Source organism: Onthophagus taurus, chromosome 11, assembly GCF_036711975.1.
Source record: "Onthophagus taurus isolate NC chromosome 11, IU_Otau_3.0, whole genome shotgun sequence".
Lineage (NCBI taxonomy): Eukaryota > Metazoa > Arthropoda > Insecta > Coleoptera > Scarabaeidae > Onthophagus > Onthophagus taurus.
In genome coordinates, this window is record NC_091976.1 from 31,073,274 (window position 1) to 31,098,164 (window position 24,891).

Consider the following 24,891-nt stretch of genomic DNA (forward strand, 5'->3'; position numbering starts at 1 on the left):
ATACTGATACCATAGCGCAAGTCTTCGCTCCAGAGTAAGGTCTTCCAACAAAAAATTCCGATACTTTCTGCCATTCAAACTGCCATCAATAAAAAAAGGTCCAATTGTTTTATTGCCAACAATGCCGCACCAGACATCAACTGACCAAGGTTTTTGATGATCAACTTGTCTTAGCCAACGAGGATATTGAAGAAAAAATGTTCATTCAATCTTAATTTTTCCATAGCCCAAGTACAAAATTGCACTTGTTGGTGTAGAGAGACATGATACGGATGAAACTTATTAAGTTTCAAAATCCTATGTACACTCGGTAACGAAATGCCTGAATCTTTTGACAATTGACGGCAACTTACATGAGGATTAACATCTACACCTGCTAAAACAGCTATTTGATTCTGTTCATTTGTAACCGATCTTGCACGTGTTCGTTTTTTTTCCTCCATGTTACCACATTCCAGAAATTTTGTAACTATTCGATATAAAGTTTTAGGATAAGGCGCTCTTTCTCCAGGAAATTTTCGAACATAAATGCGATGGGCCTCAGAGCAATTTTCATCGTAAGCTAACACCATCGGAATTTTCTGTGGAGTAGAGAAGTGCTCCACTTTTGCTTTGATCACAATAATTTTTTCGCTTGAAATTTTTATCCTACGTGCAAGTTAGCGCACATCCAAACAAGGTTTAGAACAGGATTTACTCGACTTATAAACATTAAAAAAAAAATTTTTCATCAATTTTCTAAGACGATTTCAAAAGTTATATACAGGGTGTCTCAGCGAGACCGGTCATTAGACGTTTCTGGGGTTCTGGCCAAACCAAAAATTTGAGAATGCAGATTTAAGTATTATCAATTACGTTCTCTTCATCTAAAATATTTTCAGATTTCTAGCACTTCCGGTTATACCGGAAGTCGCCACCTACTTTACTTTTTTAAATGGAACACCCTGTATATTTTTACATATTTGGATTTGTCTGTTTTGAAGGTTTATAAATAACTTTCCTTTTTGCAATTTGATTCGGCCGTTCTCGAGATATTTGATTTTTTCTAGAAAAATCTGCTCCAGCGGACATTTGTTAAAAAAATCATAGAACACTCAATTTTTGAGATATCAATTTAGGATTCAGAACATGCTTAAACAACATGATGGAGTATGTTTTGGTTAATCAATAAGTCATTAAACATTTGTTTTCCATGGCACACTAGGTTAATATCGATATGATATGTGAGCATTTTTCAAAAAACCCTAATTATTTCTCAAACTATTAATGTTAGACATAGGACATATGGGATATAAAAGATGTAGAATGAACCACCGAAGACGACTAAGAAATAAAATATGGGGGGTACCATTTAAAAAAATGAAGTTATGGTACTTAAAAATTTTGAAAAGTTAACGTGCCATAGTAAAGTGACCAAACGTTCTAGACTGCAGTTCTCGGCACCAAAACATACTCCATCATGTTGCTTAAGCATGTTCTCAATCCTAATTTGATATCCCAAAAATCGAGTGTTCTCTGATTTTTTGAACAAATGTCTGCTGGAGCAGATTTTTTTGGAAAAATTCGAATAACTCGAGAACGGTCGAATTAAATTGCAAAAAGTAAAGTTATTTATAAACCTTGAAAACAGACAAATCCAAATATGTAAAAATATACAGGGTGTTCCATTTAAAAAAATAAAGTTGGTGGCGACTTCCGGTATAACCGGAAGTGCTAGAAATCTGAAAATATTTTAGATGAAGAGAACGTAATTGATAATACTTAAGTCTGCATTCTCAAATTTTTTGTTTGGCCAGAACCCCAGAAACGTCTAATGACCGGTCTCGCTGAGACACCCTGTATGTCACAGGAAAAGCGTGCATTTTAATTAATGTACAGGTGTCCAAATTTCGATGGGTTTGCAGGGTATCTCAGTTATTATGAAAGATAGAAAGTTGCGGCTTTCGCGAACTTGAGCTACTTTTTTGTGAAACTTACAATGGCGCAAACCAAATTTTCATAGCCCTCTTCGTTTTTGATATACAGGGTGTTTCAAAATTTACGATTTTCAGACACCTCCTGTATCTCGTCTATCCGGAAACGTAAAAACGGGTTCTAATAGATTTTTTCACCTAGAATCCAATGGTGCACGTAGAATTTTTCTAGTCATCACGGTTTTTGAGTTATAAAGAGTTAAGTATTTTAGAAGTTGAGTATTCAGTATTTGAGTTGAGTTTATAACTCAAAAACCGTGATGACTAGAAAAATTCTACGTGCACCATTGGATTCTACGTGAAAAAATCTATAAGAACCCGTTTTTACTTTTTTACTAAGTTTGCGGATAGCTGAGATACAGGAGGTGTCTGAAAATTGTAAATTTCAAACACTCCCTGTATATCAAAAACGAAGAGGGTAAGTTTCACAAAAAAGTAGCTCAGGTTCGCGAAAGCCGCAACTTTCTATCTTTCATAATAACTGAGATACCCTGCAAACCCATCGAAATTTGGACACCCTGTACATATTAGCCAGTCAATGAATCAAAAACTAAGTCGATCAAAACAACATCTGGACCAACGAAGTTAGTCACAACCAATTTGAAAACCAGTTTTAATCAATAATTCTTAGAGATCTCCACCGAACTGTTATCACGAGATCTTTCCGTTGAACTCTTCTGGTTGACCTTGAACTCTTCTTTCTTCGACAAAAATTAATAAAGGATAAAAATTAGTAGACCGAACTTTTCCACGGTTTAAACTAGAAGTTATTAATGAGCAATTTACGCATACCTCAACATGTAATTTTTCAGGTCAATGCTACATAAACCACTGATAATATGCGGCCTATTTGCCCGGATTGTATACACACACACGAGCAGAAATTGTTAACATGATTATACCCTCGCTGTTATAAACAGAGCAAAACAGCTCTATCGCTAATGGATGGGATGCTGTGTTGATTTATTCCGTTTCAGATAATTTCAACGTCCACAGGTATCTAGTGCACGCGATGTACATAGGATGTTACAAATCTTCCACTATTTTAAATATTTCCTTCAACTTGTCCAATAAATATAATTAAAAAGTTATTAATTTCTATCTCATTTTTTTTGCAGCCGTTGGAATGCTCCCCATTAAAGAGTAAGCTTATAAATACATAATCCATCAAAAAAATAATGATTTTATTAATTTATAGCAAAAAAACCGACCCTTTAAGTTGGCAAATTATTTCCGATAATAACTCATCAACCAGATCTTCACCTCAATTAACCGAAAAAATACACGACGTAAGAATTAACATCATGGTTGCGCCCAGAACAAAATTAGGATGCGGGTAAAATCTTTAATTAATTAATTTAAATCATTTTAACCCCAAAAAAAAATTTTAGAATTTGTAAAGGCCCCGAATGGAAACCAGGAATTTTTATTCAATTCACAAAAGAAGCCGGGATTGCTAGAGAGGCCGGATTAAGACCTGGGGATCAAATCCTTTATTGCAATAACGTCGATTTCACCGATATCTCCTTTAATGAAGTAAGCTTTTAAATTTTAACACATAAAAATATAATTAATTATTTATCATTATTTTTTAGGCTGTAAATATAATGAAAAATGCCCGACAATTAGACCTCTTAGTAAGAAAATCAGCAGGATCTGAACTATTCCCAGGCGAATCTAGCGGTTATAATAGTTCCGCGAGTTCAGTTACGGGGGATCAAAGCCCATCTTGGTCCGAATCGAAAAGACTTTCGATTGTAAAGGAAGAAATTAATTTAGATGAGCGCCTCGACAGGTTCAAAAACAATAAAAAATGGGAAAAGATCGAGTGGGACGATGAAATTAGAGAAGAAAAGAACGCGATTTCAAATTACAATTTCAAACCGACTATCATCAACCTCACAGATAATGGAACAACAATTAAGAATAACGGAGAAGAAGACGATCATGATAACACGTTGAAAAGAAGCAGTGGGAACAAGATCGCTGATATTTGCTTGGTGTCGAGACAACACGAACTCAAAACTGTTGTTGTCGAAGTTCACAGAAGCGATGAGAAAGAAAAGATTCCTTTGGTTAAAAGCCCCTCGATATGCAGCTTTAATAGTGTTGCTAGTAAATGTAGTGATGTTTCTAGTAGTTTATCAAGTGCTATTTGCGAAGAAATTCAGAGAAGAGCTAGAGTAAGTATTATTAATCAGTTAGTTTTATCCACATTTTCGTCTCAATCCTAAAATCCTCCAGGTGTGATTATTTTTTAATAATTCATTTGCTTTAGATGCTCGACCTTATGCCTTATTTTGGACTTGCATACCAAATCTTGCATATGAATATCAATAATATAAGAAATAAATTTTGGACCACTCTAGGTTACAAATATTAGTTTTAATTAGCTATGAAAGACTTAAGCCAAGGTCACTTGCGGCCGAGGCGCTACATTGATTCTGTATCGATACAAAAACAAAGCGTTTCCAAAGATTTGTAGCTTATTTAAGCTGAGATCTTCGCTGCATGGACATTAAAACGAAGTATTTCCGAGGTTGTGTAACTTACTTAAGCCGAGGTCGCTTGCGGTCGAGGCGCTACATCAAGTGTGTATGGGTACAAAAACAAAGCGTTTCCGAGGATTTGTAGGTTATTTAAGCTGAGGTGTTACATCAATACTATATTTATGCAGAAACTAAAGTTTTGAACGATTCTTACTGATTTAAGCCGAGGTCGCTTGCGGCCGAGGCGCTAGTTTCTTGCTGTATAGACACTAAAACGGAGTATTTCCGAGGTTGTATAGCTTATTTAAACTGAGGTTGCTTATCACTATGGTGCTACATCGATATTCTATTGACATAAAAACGGAATAGTTATTAAAAATTTCTTATTTACTTAAGCCGAGGTCGCTTGCGGCCGAGGCGCTACATCGAGTCTGGATGGATACAAAAACAAAGCGTTTCCAAGGATTTGTAGGTTATTTAAGCTGAGGTATTACATCAACACTATATTTATGCAGAAACTAAAGTTTTGAACGATTCTTACTCACTTAAGCCGAGGTCGCTTGCGGCCGAGGCGCTGGTTCTTTGCTGTATAAATACCAAAACGGAGTATTTCCGAGGTTCTGTACCTTATTTAAACTAAGGTTGCTTATGACTATGGCGTTACATCGATGTTGTATTGACACAAAAACTAAACAGGTTTCACAGATTTCTTACTTCCTCAAGCCGAGGTCGTTTGTGGTCGAGGCGCTACTTTCTTGCTGTATGGACACTAAAACGGAGTGTTTCCGAGGTTGTATAGCTTATTTAAACTGAGGTTGCTTATCACTATGGTGCTACATCGATATTCTATTGACATAAAAACGGAATAGTTATTAAAAATTTTTTACTTACTTAAGCCGAGGTCGCTTGCGGCCGAGGCGCTACATCGAGTCTGTATGGATACAAAAACAAAACGTTTCCGAGGATTTGTAGATTATTTAAGCTGAGGTGTTACTTCAATATTATATTTATGCAGAAACTAAAGTTTTGCACGATTCTTACTCACTTAAGCCGAGGTCGCTTGCGGCCGAGGCGCTGGTTCTTTGCTGTATAAATACCAAAACGGAGTATTTCCGAGGTTGTGTAGCTTATTTAAATTGAGGTTGCTTATGACTATGGTGCTACATCGATGTTGTATTGACACAAAAACTAAACAGGTTTCACAGATTTCCTACTTCCTCAAGCCGAGGTGGTTTGTGGCCGAGGCGCTACTTTCTTGCTGTATAGACACTAAAACGGAGTGTTTCCGAGGTTGTATAGCTTATTTAAACTGAGGTTGCTTATCACTATGGTGCTACATCGATATTCTATTGACATAAAAACGGAATAGTTATTAAAAAATTTTTACTTACTTAAGCCGAGGTCGCTTGCGGCCGAGGCGCTACATCGAGTCTGTATGGATACAAAAACAAAACGTTTCCGAGGAGTTGTAGGTTATTTTAGCTGAGGACACGTATGGCTGTGATGTTACATCAATACTATATTTATGCAGAACCTAAAGTTTTGAACGATTCTTACTCACTTAAGACGAGGTCGCTTGCGGCCGAGGCGCTGGTTCTTTGCTGTATAAATACCAAAACGGAGTATTTCCGAGGTTGTATAGCTTATTTAAACTGAGGTTGCTTATGGTTAAGGTGCTACATCGATCTTATATTGACACAAAAAACTTAACAGATATTAAGAATGTCCTATCTAAATAAGCCGAGGTCGCAGGGTGTCTCGAAAATGTGTGTACAATGGAGTACCACAGATTCCTTTTCTCAAAATAGGCCAAAGTTGCTTCTTAACGTAGTGCCAACTACGATGAGGATTTGTATTGCAATGACGTAAACAAGGCTTGCAAATATTTAAAAATGCCGTTTTTCTGGCTTATCCACTTACGTAATTAAAATCTTACTTAAATTACTTTGCATGTTACGTTGCCAAATGCGGAGTTTTTGCTTGTACGGCTGAAAACTGATTATAATAAACTATTACTCAGTGTTTTTTACTGCCCTCCTTCTATAAACTATGTATTTTGATCAGTTGGAGAAGAGTTTGGAAAGGCATTCACTTATCTATGGGACTATCCTGTTAATGGGGGATTTTAATACTTGTCTGTTGAGAAATGATACTCGTGGTGAGAAACTTCAGTTCGTTACTTCTTCCTTAAACTTATCTATCTTACCCTCTCTGCCTAATCATCATCTTCCTACCTCACATTCTCTTCTTCATCTTATTATTACATCCTGTCCAGACGGCATACTTACACATAGTCAGCTACCTGCCTTCCAATTTTCCAATTTGTATGCTAACGACCTCCAGATATATACTACTACAACTGTTACTAAATTTCCGGAAGCTATTGTGCGACTTAATAACGATCTATCTAAGGTTTTGAACTGATCTCGGAGATACGGACTTAAGTTGAACTCAGTTAAAACGCAAGCTATTGTGTTTGCAACTCGTCAATTACTTGGTAAGATTAATCCATCTACCTGCAGTGATCTGATGCTGGATGGATATGTCATATGGTTTTCTGACACAGTTAAAAATCTTGGAGTTCTTTTGGATTCTGCACTGCCTTGGAAACCGCAAATTCAACATGTTTGCAGAAAAGTTTATGCTTGCTTCCACTCTTTAAAAAGACTTCGCTGCTCTCTTCCTCCGGTGGTCCGTCGTAATCTTTGCTACTCACTTATATTTCCTCACTTCGACTATGCGGACGCGTACTTTCAAGAAGTATGGGCTATTCAAAAATTGTAATAATTTGTAACACTGACTTTTCTAACATTTCTGTGTTTCTGAAATTCTATCGGACACCATAGAAAGATGTTAATTGAACCTAAGAACTCACTTCTGAAAAATGGTTTAAATTGATTTACGCGTTTTCGAATTATAAAAAATAAAAGAATTTATTTTGCTTACTTTGAAGTCCTCTAGCAGCGAAACGAAGCAACTTTGGATATAGATAACTTAACTTAACTTGACCTATTTTGAGCCAAGGAATCTGTGGTGTTCCGTTGTACACGCATTTCGGAGACACCTGTAAATACAAAAACGGAGTTATTCCGAGGATTTGTAATTTTTTGAAGCTGAGGTCGCTTTTCCTAATATAGTTCCAATAAATATTATTAATAAATAACAATTTCTTTTTAAGAGAATAAAACCAGTCCCGGAGAAACCTTCAATAGATGACCAACTGCAAATAAAAAAGATCCTTAAAGGTGTTAACTCTGACAAACAACAGCAACACTCTCAATTAATGGACGAATTCAAGAAAGCTCATAAGAAGATGTTCAAATCGATTTGCGAGGAGAAACCAGATATTAATGAAGAAACTATTACGGTAAGTTTGACGCTTATTGTAGAAAATTAGAATTGAGACAACTTTCACTTAATTCGTCAATAAATCGAAAAATAATGGGTCCTATTTTATTCCGCAAATACGTTTTTACTCACTTTCTATCTCTTGCAAAACCAAAATACAATCACATACAATGATATATTATGAGATAGATTGTTTTGGCATTAATGATAATAACAGTAATTAACTTTATTGCATTCCTAGTTTTTATATAATCATCTATAAACAGGAAATTGTTGTAATCTAACAATAAGTAAAAAATGTAATCGAACTAAATTTTAGATTTTATCAGTTGGAGTGATTGAGACTAAATTAATGACTTACATCAATTAATTAAGATAAGATTTGAATTATAAAAATTTCCCGCTAAAACTTAACATATTACGGTTGGTTCTAATTTGATTACGCGAAGAATAATGGGCGTGCTGAAGATATTTTCTTATTCTAATTGGCTTAGAGAAAGCATACGTAATGCAATCGTGTACGGTTTTAGGTGCGGAAAATCACGCTAACGATGCGCAGCAAAGGGAACGACCGATAATTGCGAAACGAGTTTTCGAGGAAAAGCGAATCTATTGCAAACACAAAAAAAAATAAAACAATCGTTGGAGAATCGCACGGCTCCGGGTCCCGGAGCTATTTAATTAAACGTCTCTCTCTCGCGTTGGGAAACAATTGCAGCGCGTCACGTCCACCGGTCGGCGCTTGTTATCAGGTTGTTCATTTATTTCGAGACGCACGGTTGCTGCGTTCACTTTAATAATTTTTATTCCTAGTATCGTGTTTTTTTCTTTGAATCAATTTCGCCATTAATTCACACTAAATCAATTTAATAAATAAATAGTGACGATGCAAAAGAAAAGTACGAAACCTTTAGTGACTATTCAAACGTACGAAGTAAGTAAAAATTATGATTATATACATATTAGGAAAACAAACAGTCTCTAATACTTGTTTATTTTCAACCTGTTTATCATAAAGTTTCAATGCCAAAACGATTTCGTTCTACAGGTAGTAACCGAAAATTTAAAAATTGTTTATTATGTAATAAAAAAAATCGCTACATTAAATAACAATTTCGTTTGTGCGTAACCGAGAATTTTCTTTACAGAACCGTAACGTTAAAGATTATAGTAATGGTGTTACTGAACAACTTCCGATACAAAATCAATCAGAAACCGTACAAAAAAAGTCGTTGACATCGTTAGATAAACCATCAAATGGAAATTTTGCACCTCCACCACCTCCTGTAAGTTAATATATATATTATACACAAAATATATATAAATTATATATATATATATATATATATATACAAAATATATATAAATTATATATATATATATACAAAATATATATAAATTATATATATATATATACAAAATATATATAAATTATATATATATATATACAAAATATATATAAATTATATATATATATACAAAATATATATAAATTATATATATATATATACAAAATATATATAAATTATATATATATATATATATACAAAATATATATAAATTATATATATATATATATACAAAATATATATAAATTATATATATGTATATATACAAAATATATATAAATTATATATATATACAGGGTGTACTCGGGGCATAAAATTAACCTCATATACTAGAGCAACAATGATGACGATTCGTGAAAAAAAATTATTATAAAAGTCTTCAAATGGCCAAGATATGGGCCATCAAAGTTCAGAAATTTTAACACATTTTTCTAAATATTTTCAATACCGTTTATGCTAGAGCGTTGAAATTTGGTACAGGGTAAATAAATATCAAGCAAAATCATTGAACCGATTTTGACTTTGATCGGGCGGCGGCAACCATGCTATACAGGGAGTCCCTAAAGTTTGTTTGCTCAGAACTTTTTTGTTCACTCGTAACCCTACATTTATTTTTGTACTCTTTGAAAATTTTGATAACATTGACCGTTTTCGAGTTATACGCGAAAATGTTAAGCATTGATTTCAATCGTAACAAACAAAAAAAGGAAACATATTCCGCAAGATCTGAGTTGGCGATGACAATTGAAAAACGAACTGAGCTAATAACCATTATTTGCATAAATTTCTAAGTGCAGACTTAGTTAAATCCAGTGTTAGTTTATTTTAGTTGAATAAAAGAATGTAATTTTCAAAACAATAAATTTAATTTTCACGGTAACAACAAACAAGAACATAACAAAAATATTAACAAGAACAATAAAATTATAAACAAATAGTAATAAATAAAAAAGAACAAAAAAATACTAAAGCAGATGTTCAAAAACACTCCCGCCGGCATCAATGCACGTCCCCATAAATAAAAATCTACAGGTGTAAGATCCGGCGATCGGGGGGGGCCAACTTATCAGCGAATCTACTCCTTGTCCAATCCACCGTCCCGGAAAACGTTCCCTCAGAAATTTTTGGACAGCCTGTGTGCTATGCGCAGGAGCACCATCATGCATATACCACATTGCTTGCCTTGTGTTTAAAGGAACGACATCTAAAAAATCATCTAATTCCTCTAAATGTCGCCTGTATGTATGTCCATCCAGCCTTGATGGCAAGAAAACGGGTTCAATTATTACATCGCCCACAATGCCAGCCCAAACGTTAAGAGAAAATCTCCATTGTGATTTCCAAGTTTTCTTAAATCTTGGATTTTCGTCCACCCAACTATGTAAATTTCTCAAATTGATGATTCCATCTTTAGAAAAACTGGATTCATCTGTAAAAAGCACTTTTTCTTAAAACTGATCATCAATTTGGATTTTGTGCTGCATTATTTGGCAATATTGCAGTCGCAGTGGGTAATCAGCCAGTCGAACTTTCTGAACTTTGTAACAATGAAATGGATAAAGCTGTTGCTCGTGAAGAACACTCCAAACAGTTGTTTTTGAAGTTAAAAAATGCCTCGCCATATCCAAAGTACTAGCTGTAGTATTTTCTTCTACGTAGTCTAGAATATCTTCTTCTAGTTCGGGTGTTCGGACTGATCTTACGTTACCGTTGTTAGTAAATTTCGTCTTAAACGTCCCATTTTCCCTTAAACGGGTTTCAATCCATAAAAATGTTTTTCAATTTGTTTTTTTTAATTGCCATGGCCAACCTTGACTTTTTCGAAGATTTTTGTTTTTTAATGTTACCATTGAAATCGAAGCTTAATATTTTCGCGTATAACGCGAAAACGGTCAATGTTATCAAAATTTTCAAAGAGTGATAAAAGTTTCTAAAATAAATTTTCTATTAAAAAGTACAAAAACAAATGTAGGGTTACGTGCGAACAAAAAAGTTCTGAGCAAACAAATTTTAGGTACACCCTGTATAGCATGGTTGCCGCCGCCCGATCAAAGTTAAAATTGGTTCAATGATTTTGCTTGATATTTGTTTACCCTGTACCAAATTTCAACGCTCTATCATAAATGGTATTGAAAATATTTAGAAAAATGTGTTAAAATTTCTGAACTTTGATGGCCCATATCTTGGCCATTTGAAGACTTTTATAATAATTTTTTTTCACGAATCGTTATCTTTTTTACTCTAGTATATGAGGTTAATTTTATGCCTCGAGTCACCGGAACACCCTGTATATATACAAAATATATATAAATTATATATATATATATACAAAATATATATAAATTATATATATATATATATATACAAAAAATATATAAATTGTATATATATATATACACAAAATATATATAAATTATATATATATATATATACACAAAATATATATATACAGGGTGTCCCGAAACTCAACGTCAAGTGGGCACCGGGTGAGAGGCCAACCCATACCTGTTCTGGTAAAAATGAGAAAAAAATTCCATGTCTCTTAGTTAAGTGGTAATAGACATACTTTTGAAAATGTTAAAAATCGGTCCCGTACATCATATCTTTAGGTACTACGGTCAGAAATGTTCGCAATTTACTAGTGATTTTTTTAATAATCTATTCCTTGTGAAACATGCTACTGTAGAAGTCACAAATCAAACAACAAAAGTCGTTAGTTTTGCAAAAAAATATATTAATTTGATTGAGTTAAGGTTGAAAGAATTTATGTCTATCAAGTTTGACACACGATTTCTAAAAAAATGAGTAGTACAACACCCTTGGCAAGTAATTTTAAAAGATGGCCTGTTTAGTCAAGTTTCCAAAATGGTACAACACTTGCTATTTTTCTTGTCATAAAAAATATTGCCTGTTTTTCTGCAAAAAACACGTCATTTAAAAAATTCATACTTTTGTATGTTATTTGTATTTACTTTTTATTCCCTCTTAATTTTGTTAGAAGATGTGCCAGTCAATATCTACGAACTACAAAATGTGGTTTCAACAAGATGGTTAAACAACAAAATTAAACAAACAAATTCATTTATTATTAATTTTATAGCATTATTTTCTTAAAACTAAGGCAAATGCTCAAATTATTTGCCGTCGGCACTAATACAAGCTCTGCATCGTCACAGAAAAGATCTTTATACTAGTTGTGCAAATCTTTTTGCATTTATTTCTTCTGCTGCTGTATAAATATTGTGGCTCAGTTCGGCAAGATTTTCAATCGGTTTTTAATAAACTTTTTCTTTTATGCAATCCTAATAAGAAAATCAAAGGGATTTAGACCCAGGGAATGAGGGGGCCACGTAATCGAACCACGACGCCCAATCCATCTTTCTGGGTATTCTGTATGCAATCCCATACAGGACAAGCATAATGAGCTGGGCAACCATTTTGTTGAAACCACATTTCTCTGTAGGTATTGACTGGCACATCTTCTAACAAAGTTGTTAAATCATTTTGCCTGTTTTTTGCAGAAAAATGGCAAGTGTTATACCATTTTGAAATCGTGACTAAACAGGCCATCTTTTAAAATAATTTGGCAAGGGTGTTGTACTACTCCTTTGTTTAGAAATCGTGTGTCAAACTTAATAAACATAAATTCTTTCAACCTTAACTCAATCAAACTAATACTTTTTTTTGCAAAACTAATGACTTTTGTTGTTCGATTTGTGACTACTATAGTAGCATGGTTCATTAGGAATATATTATTAAAAAAATCACTATTAAATTGCGAACATTTCTGACCGTAGTACCTAAAGATATGATGTACGGGAACGATTTTGAACATTTTCAAAAATATGTCTATTAAGAGACAGAATTTTTTTCTTATTTTTGCCAGACGAGGTATGGGTTGGCCTCTCACCCGGTGCCCGCTTGACGTTGAGTTTCGGGACAGCCTGTATATACAGTGTGACCCATTTGAAAGCGGAGCAACCTCGTAAAATTTGTATTTATTATCCGATTTCGACAATTTTTTTTTTGAATTGTAGACGATAAAAAACTGTACCTTCGGACAAAGAGTCATGTTTTTCTCAGAAAAACCAAGGCCTACTATTTAACTTTTTAGGTGCTAAAAATGAAGAAATCATATTAGGAAATATTTTAGAAAAAATCTGAGTACACCACTGCATTAAGCGCCTTTTGAAATGGGCATATACCAAGTTTCATCAAAAATGGTTAGAAATTAAAACCGTTGCAGATAATTGAAAAATATCATTTTTTATGAATTTATTTGATTACGAGAGTGCTCCGCTTTCAAATGGGTCACACTGTATACAAAATATATATAAATTATATATATATATCCACAAAATATATATAAATTATATATATATATATAAATTTATAACATTTTATAATTATAAGATAAAAATGAATGAAGATTATAAATAATAAATTTTTGTATTAAATTTATTATATTTAATTTTCAGTTACCAATTTATGACGAATCAACAGATAAATTAATCGAACCAACAAAACAACGACCAAAACCACCACCACCACCCGTTCCGCAAAAAACATCATCACAATTACCTCAACCACCACCATGTCCAACACCCGATTATGATAATTTAAGTTTAAATTCGACATTACCAAGAAAAGTAAATTTTCCAAAAAAAGATTTCTGCCAAAATGGAATTAACGATGCCGTCGAAATGGAATCGTTGGAATCATTTAAGCTTCATGAAAGTAATAACGAGACGAATCGAAAACCACCGAATACGTATTTTAATAAAACGAGACTCAGTGGACAACTTTCGAATGGTTCGGCGACTTCAACTTTAACGAAAAAGCCGGTTAATGTGACTATCGGTGGTTATTCGTCCGGGACGACGAAAAAGCAAATTAAAAAGTTGGATTTTTTGAATGGATCGGGAAGTGATACGATTGATAGGGCTTCCGGTCAATCTATAAGTAGCCAGTTAGCTTCTGAGTTGGCTCTAACTTTGAACAGATCGAATTTAAAAAAAAGAACTGAATCTATGGTAAGTTATTTTTTGAAATTATTTGAACAACCCAGAAAATATTTACACAATTTATCTTTTCGCTTATCGCTAATGAGATAAAATGTTAATGAGATTCCATTTCAACTTGATGAATCATTTCATATTATATTTTGTACCATCTGTCGTTATTCAACTTATAGGAGAATTTGTTAAATCATCCACAAATTAAAGCAGAAACCAACGGCTCCGTTAGAATATCAGTGAACAGCCCGTTAAGTAAACAGCTGGCGAAATCAACGAATGATTTAAGTAATTTGGGTAACTCCGAGACTTACAATAAACCCTATTCGAACAGAGTGACCATATTATGTATTCCATCCGACAAAAAACATGATGCACCAAATGGTATTTTAAAACACGGACAACATCGATCGTTAGTTCAACAAAAATCGATCACTTTTGGGCCAACGTAAGATTAATCAGGATTTTCTGGATCTTAAAACTTCTTCTTTTAATTACTAATAAAGCATGCATTTCTTTTCCCTCTCATTTCATTAACACTTCATTTATTGATCATAAATTATTCCTAACACTATATTTTTTATTTCCAGACCAACGGTGATAAATGAACAACAATTACATGTCACGTAAAACAAGAACTTGACTGAATCGTACGTTGTGTACATATCAAACTCGTATTTAACTTTATATGCTTATATTTTAAATATTTATAATTAAAAAACAAATAATAATGTATTGTGATTTAATTTTTTTTAATAAACAATAGCTCATTCTTTAAATAAATGTATTAATAAAAACTTAATTACTTTTTGTCCATTAATAAATATCCTTAATAACTTAATCTTATTTTCATTAGATCAATTTCGTTAATTAAATACTAGAAAATTTGTTTTTTTGATAAACCAAATGTATGGGGGATTAAAAATGCGTTATAACGACACCAAACTCGACATACTTAGCGATTATAATTCAAAAAATATTGCGGTTTTTGTATTTTTAATCAAATCCAAGATGGCTGAAAACAAAACACTAACTTAAAAATGTATTTTAGCGTAAATATAGATTGTGGTATATCAAATCAGGCTAAAATGACCCGATTTTTTTAAAAATTATAATTTCATTATTTAATTTTACTCCTTCAATAAATAAAGTATCAATTCAAAATTAATTTCAAAAAAGTAAATTTTCGATGAAAGAAAATGATGAGGATTCAAAAATGGTTAATAACAAAACCAAAATTAACATAATTTGGTGTTACAATGAAAAAGTTATTGCGATTTTTGTATTTTTAATTAAATCCAAGATGGCTGAAAACAAAACACTAACTTAAACACGGATTTTAGCGTAGATATCGGTTGTGGTATATCAAATCAGGCTAAAATGACCCGATTTTTATGAAAATTATAATTTCTGTTTAAAATTTTATAATTCGGGTTTAACCGATGTCGGTTTTTTTTTGAAGCGTCAATTAAACCGTGAAAGAATGTTAAGTTTGGTCAGTTTTCTTTTGAAATATCAATCAAGCCGTGAAAGAATGTTAGGTCAGGTCAGTTTCTTTTGAAACCAAAAAAAAGTTATCCAGTGTAACAATTTTGATGTTTAATCGATTTAGAGCTTATAAATAAAAATTGGTAATAATTGGGTTCAATCTTTTTATGGATCTAGTTTTTATGGCCCATTACTAAGGTTTTATGTATAAAAAGTTTATCTCATTCGCTTTTAATTTTTGAGTCATGATTGAATTAATTTTCGAAAATCAACAATTTTGATGTTTAATCGATTTAGAGCTTATAAATAAAAAATGGTAATAATTGCGTTCAATCTTGTTACGGATTTAGTCTTTATGGCCCATTACTAAGGTTTTATGTATAAAAAGTATTTCCCCATCGCTTTTAGTTTTTGAGTTATAATTGAGTTAATTTTCGAAAATCAACAATTTTGATGTTTAATCGATTTAGAGGTTATAAATAAAAAATGGTAATAATTGGGTTCAGTCTTTTTATGGATCTAGTCTTTATGGTCCATTACTAAGGTTTTATGTATAAAAAATATTTCCCCATCGCTTTTATTTTATGAGTTATGATTGAGTTAATTTTCGAAAATCAACAATTTTGATGTTTAATCGATTTAGAGCTTATATATAAAAAATGATAATAATTGCGTTCAATTTTTTTATGGATCTAGTCTTTATGGTCCATTACTAAGGTTTAATGTATAAAAAATATTTCTCCATCGTTTTTAGTTTTTAAATTATAATTGAGTTAATTTCCGAAAATCAACAATTTTGATGTTTAATCGATTTAGAGCTTATAAATAAAGAACGGTTATAATTGGGTTCAATCTTTTTATAGATCTAGTCTTTATGGTCCATTACTAAGGTTTTATGTATAAAAAATATTTCCCCATAGCTTTTATTTTATGAGTTATGATTGAGTTAATTTTCGAAAATCAACAATTTTGATGTTTAATCGATTTAGAGCTTATAAATAAAGAACGGTTATAATTGAGTTCAATCTTTTTATAGATCTAGTCTTTATGGGCCATTACTAAGGTTTTATGTATAAAAAATATTTCTTCATCGATTTTAGTTTTTGAGTTATGATTCAGTTAATTTTCGAAAATCAACAATTTTGATGTTTAATCGATTTAGAGCTTATAAATAAAAAAATAGTAATAATTGGGTTCAATCTTGTTATGGATTTAGTCTTTATGGTCCATTACTAAGGTTTTATGTATAAAGAATATTTCCCCATCGCTTTTATTCTATGAGTTATGATTGAGTTAATTTTCGAAAATCAACAATTTTGATGTTTAATCGATTTAGAGCTTATAAATAAAAAATGGTAATAATTGGGTTCAACCTTGTTATGGATTTAGTCTTTATGACCCATTACTAAGGTTTTATGTATAAAAAGTATTTCCCCATCACTTTTAGTTTTTGTGTTATAATTGAGTTAATTTCAATCAACAATTTTGATGTTTAATCGATTCAGAGCTTATAAATAAAACATGGTAATAATTGGGTTCAATCCTTTTATGGATCTAGTCTTTATGGTCCATTACTAAGGTTTTATGTATAAAAAATATTTCTCCATCGATTTTAGTTTTTGAGTTATGATTGAGTTAATTTTCGAAAATCAACAATTTGATGTTTAATCGATTTAGAGCTTATAAATAAAAAATGGTAATAATTGGGTTCAAACTTGTTACGGATTTAGTCTTTATTGCCCATTACTAAGGTTTTATGTATAAAAAATATTTCCCCATCGCTTTTAGTTTTTGAGTTATAATTGAGTTAATTTTCGAAAATCAACAATTTTGATGTTTAATCGACTTGGAGCTTATAAATAAAAAATAGTAATAATTGGGTTCAATCTTTTTATGGATTTAGTGTTTATTACCCATTACTAAGGTTTTATGTATAAAAAGTTTTTGTCCATCGCTTTCGGTTTTTGAGTTATGATTGAGTTAATTTTCGAAAATCAACAATTTTGATGTTTAATCGATTTAGAGATTATAAATAAAACATGGTAATAATTGGGTTCAATCTTGTTACGGATTTAGTCTTTATTGCCCATTACTAAGGTTTTATGTATAAAAAGTTTTTGTCCATCGCTTTTAGTTTTTGAGTTATGATTGAGTTAATTTTTGAAAATCAACAATTTTGATGTTTAATCGATTTAGAGATTATAAATAAAACATGGTAATAATTGGGTTCAATCTTTTTATGGATCTAGTCTTTATGGCCCATTACTAAGGTTTTATGTATAAAAAGTATTTCCCCATCACTTTTAGTTTTTGTGTTATAATTGAGTTAATTTCAATCAACAATTTTGATGTTTAATCGATTTAGAGCTTATATATAAAAAATAGTAATAATTGCGTTCAATTTTTTTATGGATCTAGTCTTTATGGTCCATTACTAAGGTTTTATGTATAAAAAATATTTCTCCATCGATTTTAGTTTTTGAGTTATGATTGAGTTAATTTTCGAAAATCAACAATTTTGATGTTTAATTGATTTAGAGGTTATATATAAAAAATGGTAATAATTACGTTCAATTTTTTCATGGATCTAGTCTTTATGGTCCATTACTAAGGTTTTATGTATAAAAAGTATTTCTCTATCAATTTTAGTTATTGAGTTATGATTGAGTTAATTTTCGAAAATCAACAATTTTGATGTTTAATCGATTTAGAGCTTATATGTAAAAAATGATAATAATTGCGTCCAATTTCTTTATGGATCTAGCCTTTATGGTCCATTGCTAAGGTTTTCTGTATAAAAAATATTTATCCATCGATTTTAGTTTTTGAGTTATAATTGAGTTAATTTTCGAAAATCAACAATTTTGATGCTTAATCGATTTAGAGCTTATATATAAAAAATGACAATAATTGCGTTCAATTTTTTTATGGATCTAGCCTTTATGGTCCATTACTAAGGTTTTATGTATAAAAAATATTTCTCCATCGATTTTAGTTTTTGAGTTATAATTGAGTTAATTTTCGAAAATCAACAATTTTGATGTTTAATCGATTTAGAGCTTATAAATAAAAAATGGTAATAATTAGGTTCAATCTTTTTATGCATCTGTTTCATATTTTATATTTTTGGTCAGCCTGTATATATTGTGCAATAAACAACTTGACCGTGTCTATTTTACTTTTAATAAAATAACATTTTATCTTATTAGTTGTTTGTTGTTATATCTCCATTTTAAGTCATAGATCTGGTGTCAAGTTAGCTCTACCTCACATATAATAATAATAATAAACAAGTTTATTGTTCACAAAAATCAGTATACATATTCGTGAAAGTACAAAAATTACATATTACATAAATTTATGAACAAAAGGTGATGTTCAAAAAATTATTGTATATTTTTATTGATCTATAACAAATACTGTGTTCTCCGTATTGATCTGTTATATCAAGGTTTTGCTGTAACATCAAATTATATTAACATATTGCATGTTACGTGGGACAAAGTAAATAGGTACGCCCTGATTTTTATGGAAATATATTTTTCTATATTGCATCTTAAGTGAAATTCACTAATAGAATTAATTTTGTTGTACACTTCATTTATTTATATTTAAATTATTTTAATAAATACATTTTCATTACGTAATAGGTGGTTCTACATTAAACGAATTAAAGAAATTCTCCCTATCTTCTCGATACCGAGCTTTTAATAAATACTCCGTGGCTAACTCGTTCCTAGAAAACATGAAATTCGCGGCAGCTCGTTGATACTTGGTTAAAAGTTCGACGGCTTCTCGTAATCTCGTATATCGATTATCTTCGTAACAATTTAACGGTTTGTAATAATCCGTTAAACCTTTCGCGGTTCTTTTGGGAGTTTCTTTCGTTAAAACGGTCGATGTATTATGTCGCTCTTTATTACTTTTATCCTCAGTCGACCATCGACTAAAACTCGTCAAAATCTTCCTGAATAAATTTGAAGAAATTTCAGCGTCGCCAACTTTGGTTTGTATGCAAGGTTGTGGGGGCACTTTACAACAACTTATTAAATTATCGTTGTATTCGGGGATTCTATCTAATAATTTCGTGATTATATCACCGATGTACGGTAAATATTGATGATTTTGAGTTGCGCGATGAAAAGATTTTTGATAAGCAGGTAATCTTGGATCTCTATATAATCTACATAACTTTTCAAACACCCTAAATAAATTAAATTTAAAAAAATCTAAATCTTAATTAATAAAGTTGATTCTTACTGATACTTTGTAGCGTGTTTTTTTCTTACATAAGTCCACGTAGAGTAAAGTCGATAAATCGGCGGGCTTTGAAGACCGCAAAGAACGCTTCTACACGATTGAAAATTCGCAATTTTATTACATTTCTCAGCTGTATTAATAAATCTTGCCACTAAACGTGCGCGAATTTTCTCCGAGTCATCTCTTAACACTTCAGTGGCAACCAAACAACTTATTCGATGAGAAAACGCGATTAAAGCGCCGACATTCGGCGCGTTTTTCGAGGATTGTTGCCAAATTAACACTCCTAATTCCGTGGGAGGTATTTTTAAAAAAAGATCTCGATCGATCAAAGTTAATTGATAAGCCAAAGTACTCGAATCGAAATCCCAAGCTGTTAAAGAAACTTCAAGACGAAGAACGCGTTTTAAAAATTGCAACGACGTTTCTTCCGGTGGTTTATCTTCGTCTATGCAAGAAAATAAACACAGAAACGGGAGCACTATTAGGAATTAAAAACCAAATCACTTTAAAGTTACCTTTTAGTAATTCGTGGGTTTTTGTGAAAGCGGAAACTTTTGATTGCCGTTTTCTTTTCGTTGGGGTGTGCATGATTCTTTCAAAGCTATCCTCGGAGTCCGATCGAAGAATTTCACGTTCTTGGCGTTTCTTTTTTCTTAGGAATTTTTTTCTCGCCGATTTTGGCGATTTTTTAATATTAAGTTTTCGAAACTCTCGTATTTTTGATAAGTGGGTTTGAAGTTCTAAATATGCATCTCTTGCAGATCTAGGTCTGTACCAATATTCTGGGGTCCAAAAAAATATAACTGGGGATTTATTTGAACTCCTAAAAAATAAAATTTAATTAATCAATTAAAAAAAAATTAAGTAATACTTTAAAATATTATTATTAGGAAATAATTTATCGTCTAATCGAACGTCTTCGTGTGAAATTGAAGCAACTAATTGACGTTTAGAAACTGGAAGTCTTAATTCTGGTTCAAGTGGTTGCCTTCGGATGTTTACCAAAGATACTGCTCTTTTAGTCTGGAAAATTGATGGTTAATTTGAATTTGGTTTGAGGAATTTGGTTGTACTTGAACGGAATATCGAGCTCCTGGTGAGACGTTCCATGGGCCTAAGCCGTGTAAGAAATATGGTTGGGGTGAAAACCCGTATCTACGTCGATGACGTCCTTTAATTTTAGTTTCAGAAATGGGGTCGTTACAGTTACAAAATTCCCACTGTTTAACACTATTTTCAGCTAATTTAAGCATGTTAGCTTGAGTTTGTTCTCTTAAGCTTTTATACATTGTAAAAACATCCGTTGACTAAAAATTAATTGATGAATTTGTTATTTAATGAGATGGGGTGAAATACTTGGGTGGTGTGGTTGCTAAATTTGTTCGTTACGATGTAATTTTCCGCTGGAAGGAAGAGACACGATCTACAATTCTCCATGACTCCTAATCCAAACCGATTCACTTGGCTTGAAGTTTTTGTGGGAGTTTCAGGTGATTGTTTTGAAGCTATATCAATCCTAAAAAAAAAACTAAATTAAATTTAGATTTATCATTTCAAAATAAAGATACCGATCGACGTCTTTGTGTAAAAATTCAGCCAAAGTAGGCGATCTTGTAAGTGGGTTATATTGTAAAGGATTTTCGTCTCTTGACCCCAAAAATAAATACCTATCAGTCCAACGAAAACTATTCGTCTAAAAATCAAATTTGTAATAATTAATTAATTAAATAAAAATAAAATTTTTACCGCGGTGTAATCGCCAGCTCCAAATTTCCACCATAACTGCGTCGTACCAGTTTCGTTGATAATCTGCCTACTAGACACCAAATAAAGTGTACTATTCGTGTTAGAAGTAGCCGCCGAAGATTCCGAATTTGACGAACCCGGTTCTTCTGGATTTAAAAACCTTACTTTCTCACACCATAAATTCCAAAACATCTATTTACAAAAAAAAAAAAAAAGAAATCATAGAATTCCAAATTAATCATCAAAATTTACTTACATGTCTTTTTTCAAATCCTCCCAGTTCAAAATAATAAATTCTATTATTACAAAAGTGCGCCTTTAATGATTGCCTGCTTCTCCTATGGAAAACGCTTATATTAACGCATTCCAACGGATACACAGCGACCAATTCGAACGTTTCTATCTCCGGATCTAAACCGGGGATGTAAGTAACTGGCGATAACTCTGCAGTTTGCAAAATATCCGTGGCTAAGACCAATTTTGACGGGGTTAAGCCTGATTGGAAACAAAAATGACGGTCATCAATATCGAAAAACCCATTTGACAAATTCGCGAAAAAAAACTTTTGTCGACGACGTGTGTCAAAACTTATTCAGTGCGTCAAAAAGCGATGGTGAAATGATGGCTAAATTAGAATTAAGTTGAAATCACTCACCCAATTGGACTTGTCTTAAACCTTTTCCTTCCCTTGTCGTTTGCGCGAAAGGGCTCTCCACTAAAACCATGTCCTCGAAGTCGCAGTACTCGGAGAACAACAGCTTTTGAATCCTATTAATCGACATGACTTAAATTTCGAACAACAATACAACATCCTGGCGAAATTGCTCTATCCTATATTTGTTGTTTGAGATGGTTACATTATAAGGATAGAACATATGACAGGAAAGTCATGTGACAAATAGTGTTTTAACATTTGTGTTTAAAATTCGAATCAAATTATTGACGTTTTAATTTACCAAAAAAAGAATTGATAAAACAATACAAGCATTGGAAAACAGCACACCTAAAAAGTCTATTTTCAAGTGAAGATATTTCTGGTAATAATTTTTCACTTTCGTTATAGGAAATTGAGAATATAGCTTTGTTCTAAATACATAAATATTCTCTTCAACTAAAACTAGATCTAGAACTTGAAGCTTTAAATTGAAAATGGTTTGATCCAGCAGTTGTCAATCGCAAAGCACGCTGGAATTCGGTAGGACCAAGATGATAAGCTGAGCTGGTAATTACTACCAAAGGATTACAAGAGAGACCATAAAGATCCATCGGCATAGGAATTGTCTTCGATTCTTTTATAAACAAATAATAAAGTAATAATCAAAGAAAAAATCTTTACTTCCGAGATAATTACCAAAATAAAGAGAAAGCAACAAAAGTGGTACGCCTACATAATTATGGAACATAACACAATAGTAAAAAAGGTATTTGAAGCTAAGAATAAGGACATAGTAGAAGTTGGGAAGAAGAGTGGGAAGACTCTAGCATCTAGCAGATATAAAGGAATTAGCCAGGAACTGGAGGGGGTGGAAGAAGTGGATGGAGGAATAGGAAAAGATTTATCCGACGCCATCAGGCATAAGGATCACCAAAAGAAGATTTCTGGTATAAAATAATATATATACAGGGTGTGTCAAATGTCTGGAATATAGCCAATAACTTCGCCATTTGTGGTTTTAAAGAAAAATATTTGAAATAAAATTTTTTTTATTAATTGTGGCGCATTTTACGGCGTTATTTGCTTGTTTACATTATTTTTGTTTCGTTGCTATGGCAACCAACATTGTTATTTTAAATGAAATGCATATGTTTCTATCAAACTTATCAAATCATATGGTTGTATAAGAAAAAAATCGAGAAAAAACGTGTTCTCTAAAATTATTAAATAGCATATTACAATCGAAGCAGGCGCCGAAAGAACCCCGTTGACAGCTTTAAATGTCAAAAATATGACAGTTTACACAAATATGGTGCAATTAAACGAACAAAGAATCCAAATATTAATAATGTATGGGTACGGTGATAGAAAACGCACTCAAAGTGAGGTTTGTACACTGTTCAATAATATTTACCCGGATACACAATCCACAGTATCTAAAATATTAAAAAAAAATTTTAATACCGGAAGTGTTAACGATCTTCCAAAAGTGAACGGCCGAAGACAGCTACCAATGATGAAACTGCATTAAATATGTGTACCCATACATTATTTATTATTCATAATTGTTGAAACTGTCATTTTTTTGACATTTAAAGCTGTCAACGGCGTTATTTCGGCGCCTACTTTGATTATAATTTGCATTTTTTCTCGGTTTTTTTTCTTATAAAACCATATGATTTGATATCTGCATCGCATAGAGGGATTTATCTTCTATCAAAGTATGCGAAAAAAACATATGCATCCCGTTTAAAATAAGAATGTTGGTTGTCATAGTAACGAAACAAAAAACAATACAAACAAGCAAATATCGCAAAAAAATGCGCCATAACTAATAAAGAAACTTGTATTTTAAACATTTTTCTTTAAAACCATAAATGGCGAAGTTGTTGGCTATATTCCAGACATTTGACACACCCTGTATATTTTCTAAAACGTTATTATATTTCGTTTTAAAAAAGTAAAAAGTTTTTTTTTTAAAAAGTATGGTTTTCGAAATATATAACATGATGTGGCATGCTCCTGAAGATGATTAAAAATATTATTCGAAACCGGTAGAGCCGCAAGAGCCGCAAATAAAAACTATCCATCTCATAAACACACTTCTTTTATTTTGGTAATCATGTCACTGAGTGGGTTTTAGTTGTAGTTGTTATTGTTGAAGTTCATGGTCTTTTCAATGTAAAGCTTTTTATCTATAATTATAGTTGTTGCATTTTTATCTGCTTTAACAAATAGGGCATTGTTATTAGGTGCTTGTGTATAGCATATTCAATTTTTATTGCATTTAGTTCCATATTAATTGGTTTTTCTATGTCAAATTTATGACCTTCATTAAGTAGAGCAATTTCTAGGTTGGAGAATTTTAAATTAGTTAAGGTATGTGTATATAGTAGCAAATCATTGTTAGAGTTATCATTTATGATGTTATTACAATGTGTGGAATGATTATTATAAGATGAATTATTGGGGTTTTTGGTTTTATTATTATTGTTATTGTTGTGTTTTTCTCACGTGTATTTAGTTTATGTTGTATTCTTGTTAGGTTCTTGATTGATCTTGTTT

The 24,891-nt window shown here is 31.9% G+C and overlaps 2 protein-coding genes and 1 long non-coding RNA gene across 6 annotated transcripts in view; 2 read left to right on the forward strand and 1 right to left on the reverse strand.

Moving 5' to 3' along the window:
• The window catches only part of LOC111423481 (harmonin), a 33,685-nt gene extending 18,704 nt beyond the window's left edge, over positions 1 to 14,981 (forward strand). For 2 of the 3 annotated variants that reach the window (XM_023056707.2, XM_023056708.2), the window contains exons 4-12: positions 3,092 to 3,116; positions 3,172 to 3,309; positions 3,365 to 3,509; positions 3,569 to 4,156; positions 7,641 to 7,829; positions 8,959 to 9,096; positions 13,638 to 14,192; positions 14,354 to 14,622; positions 14,765 to 14,981. In XM_023056707.2, the coding sequence (XP_022912475.2) occupies positions 3,092 to 3,116; positions 3,172 to 3,309; positions 3,365 to 3,509; positions 3,569 to 4,156; positions 7,641 to 7,829; positions 8,959 to 9,096; positions 13,638 to 14,192; positions 14,354 to 14,622; positions 14,765 to 14,804 (2,087 nt within the window). In that variant the 3' untranslated portion in view covers positions 14,805 to 14,981. The remainder of the gene's footprint in view (positions 1 to 3,091; positions 3,117 to 3,171; positions 3,310 to 3,364; positions 3,510 to 3,568; positions 4,157 to 7,640; positions 7,830 to 8,958; positions 9,097 to 13,637; positions 14,193 to 14,353; positions 14,623 to 14,764) is intronic. The other variant, XM_023056709.2, reaches the window with a different exon arrangement.
• Positions 14,982 to 18,942: 3,961 nt separating this feature from the next.
• On the reverse strand, positions 18,943 to 22,453 carry LOC111423490 (uncharacterized). Of its 2 annotated transcripts, none has more exons than XM_023056733.2 (10): positions 22,327 to 22,453; positions 21,928 to 22,166; positions 21,672 to 21,863; positions 21,494 to 21,618; positions 21,282 to 21,441; positions 20,999 to 21,232; positions 20,797 to 20,948; positions 20,441 to 20,748; positions 19,923 to 20,370; positions 18,943 to 19,866 (listed from the first exon to the last, which is right to left on the reverse strand). In XM_023056733.2, exons 1-10 carry the CDS (start codon positions 22,451 to 22,453, stop codon positions 19,302 to 19,304), a joined length of 2,550 nt encoding a protein of 849 aa, XP_022912501.2. In that variant the 3' UTR covers positions 18,943 to 19,301. The 2 variants fall into 2 exon arrangements, with proteins under 2 accessions (XP_022912501.2, XP_022912500.2); XM_023056732.2 differs by having other exon boundaries at positions 19,923 to 20,403.
• Positions 22,454 to 22,480: 27 nt separating this feature from the next.
• Positions 22,481 to 24,301, forward strand: LOC139431686 (uncharacterized). The gene is made up of 2 exons (XR_011641743.1): positions 22,481 to 22,708; positions 22,793 to 24,301. It is a non-coding gene; the product is annotated as an uncharacterized lncRNA (long non-coding RNA).
• Positions 24,302 to 24,891: the final 590 nt, after the last annotated feature.

Bases quoted from the DNA above. Each gene is read 5' to 3' on its own strand.
- LOC111423490 (XM_023056732.2), bottom strand. From the start codon at position 22,453: ATGTCGATTAATAGGATTCAAAAGCTGTTGTTCTCCGAGTACTGCGAC. The intron at 21,233-21,281 runs GTATTTCACCCC...ATTAATTTTTAG, and splicing joins TTAGCAACCACACCACCCAA to TCAACGGATGTTTTTACAAT. The intron at 19,867-19,922 runs GTAAGAATCAAC...TAATTTATTTAG, and splicing joins AAACACGCTACAAAGTATCA to GGTGTTTGAAAAGTTATGTA.